Source organism: Lactuca sativa, chromosome 8, assembly GCF_002870075.4.
Source record: "Lactuca sativa cultivar Salinas chromosome 8, Lsat_Salinas_v11, whole genome shotgun sequence".
Classification (NCBI taxonomy): Eukaryota; Viridiplantae; Streptophyta; class Magnoliopsida; order Asterales; family Asteraceae; genus Lactuca; species Lactuca sativa.
The window spans coordinates 247,570,417-247,579,125 of record NC_056630.2 but is presented as its reverse complement, the minus strand read 5'-3'; the positions used below and the strand labels follow the sequence as shown (position 1 = coordinate 247,579,125).

Genomic DNA, 8,709 nt, shown 5'->3' with positions numbered 1-8,709 from the left:
ACTTCAACACGGTAAATAGCGATGGTGTTATAGGATTCGGAGGAAGAAGACATGGTCGAAAGGGTTGGTGTTCGTCGGAGGGTAAAGAAATAGTGAGAGTGGATCTATTAAACCCTTATGAAGCTTATGTAGTAAGCTAACTGGACACCCAACTGGATTTCATAGACCACATCACATTTGACTTTAGTTGACCAACCGGGTAACCGGTAATAAAATGAAGAAAACCTTATTTTGGCAGGTAATTTGTCACTTTAGTGGGGTCAGGGGTACAAAAATTAGTTGAAAGACCTTTTAAAACCAAATTGAAAACATTATTGTGCTTCTATGTCATTAACTCGTCTTAAAAATATATATTCCAATCATTTTATTCAAATCAACCATCACTTCACTCGCATCAAACTTATTAATGTTTACTTTTTTTTTTCTTTATTTCATAAAATTAATATAAATTATTTATAAACTTAAGTTTACTCTTATTATAAGAACATATTATTATATAGTTTTTTACTATGCAATTGACCACTTATCGCCACTTATTATGTTTGGAATGTGAGTGTTTTTGTTTATTTTTATTGACAAGTTAATATATATTGAGTGTTCAATATATTATAATGATTTATACATTTAATCCTATAATTTTAATTATATTTTAATTTTACCCCTTTTATTATATTATAGTTTTAAGTATTTTTTATTTCGTTATTAATCATTTTCATTATAGTTTTTTTTTCATTTATCAAAACGTAAGAATTCGATTTTCCCACTATGTTCCTATATATAAAATTTGGAGACACCAACCAGGGCTCTGCCCCTTGGACCCCACTAAGGGCGTTGCCCCTAGACCCCAACCGCCCCTTTGAAAACACCGGACCATTGGCTTCTCGTTGAACCGACTTTTAATTCGATGTTATAAATGCGTGCACTTAGCACCAGGGCCGGTCAAAACGGTGGACAACCCGGGCGACCGCTCAGGGCCCACGACTCCAGGGGCCCAAAATTTATGGGTTATATAGTGTATATATATAAACCAATTATTACTAAAATGATTTTTAGGACCTAAAGTTGGTTCAAACTCAAACCAGCCCAAAACATAAACAATTTGGCTTGTTTGTTATTGCTAATTGAACGTGTTTATAGTGAAGAATAATAGATATTTTTTGTTAATTTTTATTATATTTGTCTTTAAGGGGTCATTTTTTGTCTTTTTGCCCTGAGTCCTATATACATTTGGACCGGCCCTACTTAGCACATACTCATACATGTATTAAAATACAAATTATAAAGCCTCTTAGTTCAAATATTTGTTCCAATTACATAAAATAACATGACGACACTAAAGTCATCACCAACATCTAATACAGCCGTACCCTTATTGATCAACTTCTAATTAAAATCCAAAGACTCGAATACTAAACTTTCCATATGAAAAGACCGATGCCTTACCCGGTATGCCAGTAAATAATTGGTTTAGGCGAAAGTCGTAAACCCTGAACCAATAATTGATCCAAACCTAATAATATCTTCTTTCATGTAAAAACTAGTATAAAAATGAAAATGAACATGGAAGAGAAAAAGAGTCTTTATCACCGTCACTTTCATCCCCACCACATTCTCTCACTTCCTTTACTTTTTTGTTTCTTCTCCAAATTCGTTACCTTAATGTTTAAGACATATGTGTGTGATAAAGGTGATTACGTAAGCTTCCATGGAAGAACCATTCAAAACTTGTTACACCCTTGTCCTCATTGATGTTTTTCTCTCATTTTCCAAATTTGTTATTATTTTCTTAAATCTTATTTAAATATGATAAAAAAAAAAAAAAGAAGAAGAAAATAAACAGGGCCTAACCGCCTAAGTAACCTTTACAACAAAAGATGTAAACAAATTATTATTAAACTTGGTAAACCACATATTTCGATGCCACCAAAAAAAGAAAAAGAAAAAGGCACATCAATAAGGCACGGTGGCTGTTAGAGTTCGATGTCTGGGATCTGTAAGAATTGTTTGTACGTTGACGAAGCCGGCATCCTTTACGGTTTTTTCCAAATCGAGTAAGTAGTATTCATCCAGAAAAGGCTCTGTGCTCTTCATTAAAGTAAATAGAACCGGCGATAATTGCTATAAACATATATCAAATCAATGATTTTAGTTACTAATTATATCATTGAACTTTTTTTTTTTTTTTTTTTTCATATTAAGATATTTTAAGTTGAAAAATTACCCCATTGTGGTAGTGAAAATTGATTTTTTATTTTAATGATATGGCCCTAGTTGGTAGAATGTTCAAAGCACGATGTTGTAATTGGAAGAAGTGAAAGTCCGATTTTATATAAACAAACCAATGAAAATAAGGGGGTGTTTGATATGCCTCTTACTCGTTTGATTATCAGATTCAAATTGTTTGATATCATAATTAGAAACTTCTGACTCAATCAACAACTATCAAACATCCCCGAAGTTGCTATTTATTTTATTTAACCCATTTTATTAAAATCATGAAACTCTATAAAAAGTTAAAACCATGTCATTAGAAAATACATAATTAAAGTTACAAGTAAATTAAAAGAATGGTCCCTATAGTTTGGGGTAATTTGCATGCTTGGTCCCTAACTTATATTTTTAACTCGGAAAGTCCATACTGTTTGTTTTTGTTACGCGCTTGGTCCCCACTGTTTGTTTTTGTTACGTGTTTGGTCTCTGTTTTATCCAAAACGACTATTATTTAAATAGTAAAAAATGATGAAGTATGTAAGGGAAGGTGAGGGGGGTAGGGTTGAGGGTGTGTTTATTTAAATAAATTAAAGATCAAAGGCAAAATAGTTTTTTTAGGTAAGACATGGACCAAGCGCGTAACAAAAACAAACAGTAAGGACCTTCTGAGTTAAAAAAACAAGTTAGAGACCAAATGCACAAATTATCCTAAACCATAGGGACCATTCGTGTAATTTACTCTTAAAGTTATGTACCTGAAGTTTCTTGGACTTTGGCTGCAAAAGGAAGACATGCTATAATGTTAGGTTATGACATTGGAATGGAAAGGAACATCGGAATGGGAATTGAATTACCGAGTTATCAGTCACAACAAAAGTTCCTCCAGGGCGAAGCAGCCTAAACGCCTCCTTTGCTAAATTTACTGTAGCTCTTGCTGGGCATTCGTGAAGCTGCAAAGTGTTTTGAATTTTTGATGAATTATTTTACTTTTCATATTTTGTATGGCAATAAAATATGATTTGGATTTTTTTTTTGAAGTAATTATCGATAAAGAGGTATATACCACGTAAGAAATTGAAACAATGTCGAATGATTGTGAATCCAAGCTTGTGTTTTCACCATTTGCATGTATCCACTCAAATGAATTTGATTTTTGGGGGTTTATTTTTTCCTTGTATTTAGCAACAGCTAAGAAGTATGGTGATAGATCCAGACCCTGTGAGACGTAATATGATATAAAAAAATATAAGTAATGTCAAATGGCTGATGACCTTTATTTATATGGAAAACTCCATAAAAGTCCTTATATTTTGGCCTCATAATCGATTTAGTCATTGTATATATTTTTTATTTAATTAAGTCCCAAAAACCGGCAATCATATTCATTTTGACCCTTTTACCCGGTCAACAGGTCATTCCATTTTCAAACTTTACACTCAGATTTTAAATTTATTACAATTTTGGTCCATATTTTACACTTTTGGCCTAGATTTCAATTTTTTTTACAAATTCATCCTAAATTTAGTTTTTTTTTTTTTTTTTTTTTTTTTATTAAAACGAGTTTGTATACAAATGCATTTATTATAAAATAGGTGTAAGAATTCGTAACAAAATTTCAAAATCTGAGCCAAAAGTGTAAATTTTGGACCAAAATTGTAATAAAACTTAAAATATGGGACAAAAGTGTAAATTTTGAAAGTTGGATGACCTTTTGACCGGGTAAAAGGGTCAGAATGAATACAATTGCCGGTTTTGAGGACTTAATTTACATAAAAAATATATACAAGGACTAAATCGATTATGAGGCAAAATATAAGGATTTTTATGAAGTTTTCCCTTATTTCTACTTGGTTTATCAATCGGTCAATGGATTTGGAATGTAAAGAATTCTAAATGATCATGGAAAGGTGAATTCCATCATTCCATGAATAATGGAACTTGAAGGATTCCGACGGAATTGAATTTTATCCATTTGGCAACCAACAATGCCACGGAATGGAATCTTGAATTCCGATTCCGCCGGAATCCACGAACACAATTATCGTGACGGAGGAATTAGAAGGTCATACTTACAGTCAATTTAGCAGAAGGAAATTTATCAGCAAGAAACCTTGTGCTAACACCTACAGAACATCCAATGTCAAGAATGTCTTTAATTTCCAAGTTTCCTGAATACTGTTGATGGTGTTTTTCAATAGCATTAAGCCAATTTCCACGAACTATTTCATTTGCTTCATCAAGTGAAGAAGCATCAGGTATAGCCCTCCTCACCATTGACATTGTTGCAGCCTCAGCTTCTGCAGCAGCCTAATTATAAACAAGATTTTATGTGTTTCTATTACAATTTACAACATTATAGTTTCAGTTTATATCTTATTTACACATTTTTCTTTGATATGCTTCATCAAAAACCTATGCAATCTTTTTTTCAGAAAAATGAGAGAATGTTTACCAGCCAAGATAGGTTGCCTTCATCATATGCATGGAAAGGACTGAGATAATCTGTTCCAAAAGATCAACCATTAAATTTATCATAAACTGTAGTCGCTAAATCTACAATTACAAACATCTGATTCTAATATCTCCTTATAAAACTAAAAGAAAGGGGAGAGAGATTTACAGTCAGGGTAGACTATGGAGGGATTCTCGATGCTCTCCATTTCCTTATAAACATCTGATTCTAAAATCTCCTTCGTCATTTCTCGCCATGGTACGTTGGTTTTCTCAGCAGTACTGTAAAAAGTATAATGCCACCAGCTAGTGAGCTTACTAATCGCAATAGATTCTATAACATGTAGAATTAAGGAAAATATGAACTTCTGATCCACAAATACTAATACTGCGATAAGAAATCAAAGATGTGGATGCAGAATTTGGTTTGAACCTGATGAGAACTTGTCTGGCACCAAGTTTGAGAACAGAATAAAGAGGTTTGAATGAAATTAGGGCACCAACAAGGCGAGAAAGAGGGGTTTGACCTGTCCAATTAGGTCTTTCTAGTTCCCCTTCTTCGTACGACGCCAATTGGCCCCCTGCTCCTCCACCGCTTGACGCCGTCATCCGGATAATCATGGCGGATTTCCTCGTCGTTTGTTGAATTATGCTTGTTCTGTAAAACTGATAATGGCTGCTGCACTTTGATGCTGGGAGGACGCTGAGCGCCATTAACACGAGCTCTGTTGTTGAAGATGACGGTTATGGTTGTCGTAACAGGTCAAAGCATTTTTGTGTTATATTGTACAATCTCCCGAAATCTTGTTTAGCCACTCACTAGGTGACACGTCAGGTTCAGGGTGGGGGTTCCCTTCGTCAATGTTCACCAGTTTCTTCTAATCCAAGTTGAGTCCATTTTTTTTTTTTTTCTGCATATATGCATGATTTCATTTGTCTGCACGACGCAGACCACACAAAAACATAAAGGTTTGTAGTGCATTTGTTTTTCTGAAATACATAGACATTAAAAGGTATGCACGAAGCCTTCACCACACAGACATGCATCTGCCTCTTCTAAAGTCTGCGAAGTGCTTTAACCTAAAAAAATTGCGTTTCTTTTCTTTTCCACCTCCATTCGTCCAAACTTCCCACCATCGAGTATCGACTGAACCCTTGCTCCATCTTCGCTCCGGCACCGCTCGTTGACCATCACCTCCGATTAGCACCACCTATCATCGCCCTCCTCTCCGATCGCCGCCCTCCATACGACCAAACGAACAGGTTTTTACCTTTTTCTAATCGTTTTTTCACTTCCAACATGAAACTGAGGGATTAATCTTGCTGGAAAACTCTCTAATGCACGAATTCTTGTTTTTTGATATTGGAAATTCAAAAATATTGAAGAAAATATATTTTCTTGCTTCAAATTCTTGTTAAATGTTGCAAAAAATCGTTAATTGCTGAAATTGTTGTTTGATGTGTTTTTTGCTGAAATTGTTATAATTCTTGTTATATATATATATATATATATATATATATATATATATATATATATATATATATATATATATATATATATATTGCTGAAATCAATATTTTAAAACCCAAGTTTTTAGTTGACCCGATGCGATGACCAGTTCAACCGCCAGATCAACCCGGTTTATGGTTTTTTTTTTTTTTTTTTTTTTTTTTTTTTTTTCATATATTTTTACTTTCCTACATACTGCATAAACATGTAAAACCAATAATTTGATGTCCACAAAGTTTAATCTAAAAACAACAAACAACTACATAGAGTATAAATAGCATGTTATAGATCAATCTAAACAAAACAAACAACAACATAGAGTATAAATAACAAAAGAAAACATAGTTGTAGACGGATCCAAACACGTCACGACCAAACCAAATCATGGATCTTAAGAAATTGGAGTATTATAAGCATCGATCTGGCGGTCACTTAGTAATTGAAATTCACTATCAACTTCATGATCAACATGGTCACCTTGTGATTCAGAAGCCGGTTCATGCTCTTGCTCATCAAGCTTATTTTCCAAATCATCATAATTAAGTTCTCCTTCCCGCTCTTCTTCAACCACCCAAAATCCTGTCTTATCAATATTTTCATAGTCAACAGGATCGTAATACCTCATATCAACCTTTAATCTACAAAAAATTCACAAAAATCTCAAATATAACTTGGTCATTTTATATCATAGTATATCTTAGCAAGATACCATACCTATTTTGTAAACAAAAGTTATAATAAACAAATACAAGTTCATTTAGCCTTTGATGTTCCAACCTATTCCTCCGTTTCGTGTGAATCCTTTCAAATACACTCCAATTACGTTCGCAACCGGAAGAAGATGTGGTTTGACTTAATATTCTAATAACAAACTTTTGCAAAACTGGAATATCTCCGCCAAATAACTTCCACCACTCATCTACCAAAGATATATGTTGAAACGATGATCTATCAGGATCGATTGATTCTAAGTATGCAAAAAAGCAAGTACGTAAAGTGAACAAGAATATGGCTTGAATACGTTGAATGATTAATGCTTCAACACCTCAGAAGAGCTCGATTAAGAACTTCGACTGTAGAGGTGTTTAGGGTTACAAAACTCAAACGTAATTAATTAGATGTCTTGAAAATACAATGCATACATGCATGCATATATATATATATATATATATATATATATATATATATATATATATATATATATATGCATAGTCTAACCCTAAGAGATAATCACGGATGGACCCAATCCGGAAATATACAAAAAGCCCTAAGACGCAACACAATAAGCCCCAACAATCTCCCCCTTTGCGTCTTTGGGACCGAGACTTCAACTTTGTTTAGGAACCGAGGGCTTCTTCACCGTCTTGAACACTCTCGGTATGATAGCTAACAGATGGTACTGAAAGGTGATATACCACCAAAGCATACCAGTAAAATTTTTCTTATCAGCATCCGAGTTCTGCTTACATCGATGTATCAGATTGATGATGTGCTCCAAGCAATCAATAGAAAACAAATGTTTATCTACCAAGGCGAACAAGAACTTGTGAGCATCACCCTTCGTAAACATCACAGTCAAATGAGTTGAGTCAATTTGACCAATCTTCATCTTATCCACATCACCGGGCTTTTGAGTAGGCTTGACCGTAGGTTTCTTGTTCATTACTCTCGCTATCTCCTGATCCATTGTTGCAACTTCATGAATATAAGAGCCCAACATTCTTTTTAAATGTTCTAGAATCGGCTCATACTCCACAGAATTATTGAGCAGAATGTTGTATAGCAAAATCCAATCGTGTGGATTGAGATTGGGAAGATCAGCCAGAGATATCAATGAAACAGAGTTTGCAGTCCCTCGTGTAACCTTGAAATGGACATTCACAAACCCGTCAGCTGGAGTCGGCTTCAATACCTTGACAGTTATAATCTTTTGTGCACTCCATGTCAGGTATTGAGGTTGGCCATACTTTAAGTACCAATCGATGAGCCCTCGGTCAACCTTTGGACTTGGAAAAGGAACCTCAACAGTTGAGTCAAAACAGTGAAAAGTAAATGCCATCCTTGTAATCGGCATATCAAACTTTGAGTCCTTGGAATTGTCGCAGTCAAAAGAGGCAATCGGTTCCAAACAGTAGATAGTTGGTGATTCAATTGCTTGACTGATCAACACATCCCGAGTCCATTCAAGAAATAGAACTTTCTTGCACTGTAAGACATCTTCAGTTTCTTTATTGCATCGTTCTGTTTCCTCAACCTCTTTTTTGATCTTTAAATTTTCATCCAACTTTTTATCCCTTCTCTTTCTTGTCAGGGCATCAGCTTTTGTTTCATTTGCATCATCACTATCACTATCATTAACAATCTTTTTTAGCGTTTCTGTTGGAACAGAACCTGAAGCTACATTATCCTTTAGTTCTTTTGTTACAACCTCTTTCTGAGATCCCTCTCCCCCTTGTTTTGGAGTAACGAAGGGCTCCGAAACACCTTTCATTTCATGAAGAATAGCAAGGACGGGAAGCAGTTTGCTGGATAAATGA

At 34.4% G+C, this 8,709-nt stretch overlaps 1 protein-coding gene across 1 annotated transcript; it reads right to left on the bottom strand.

Annotated features, from left to right (window-relative positions):
- Window positions 1-1,873: 1,873 nt before the first annotated feature.
- LOC111900612 (uncharacterized) lies at window positions 1,874-5,527 on the bottom strand. The gene is made up of 8 exons (XM_023896496.3): window positions 5,096-5,527; window positions 4,832-4,944; window positions 4,664-4,713; window positions 4,285-4,518; window positions 3,275-3,427; window positions 3,066-3,161; window positions 2,967-2,987; window positions 1,874-2,118 (listed from the first exon to the last, which is right to left on the bottom strand). Exons 1-8 carry the CDS (start codon window positions 5,374-5,376, stop codon window positions 1,951-1,953), a joined length of 1,116 nt encoding a protein of 371 aa, XP_023752264.1. The 5' UTR covers window positions 5,377-5,527; the 3' UTR covers window positions 1,874-1,950.
- Window positions 5,528-8,709: the final 3,182 nt, after the last annotated feature.

Coding starts and splice junctions, on each gene's coding strand:
- LOC111900612 (XM_023896496.3), bottom strand. CDS start 5,376: ATGGCGCTCAGCGTCCTCCCAGCATCAAAGTGCAGCAGCCATTATCAG. Junction 4,519..4,663: donor AAGGCAACCTATCTTGGCTG/GTAAACATTCTC, acceptor GTTTATAATTAG/GCTGCTGCAGAAGCTGAGGC. Junction 2,988..3,065: donor TTGTTGTGACTGATAACTCG/GTAATTCAATTC, acceptor TTCCTTTTGCAG/CCAAAGTCCAAGAAACTTCA.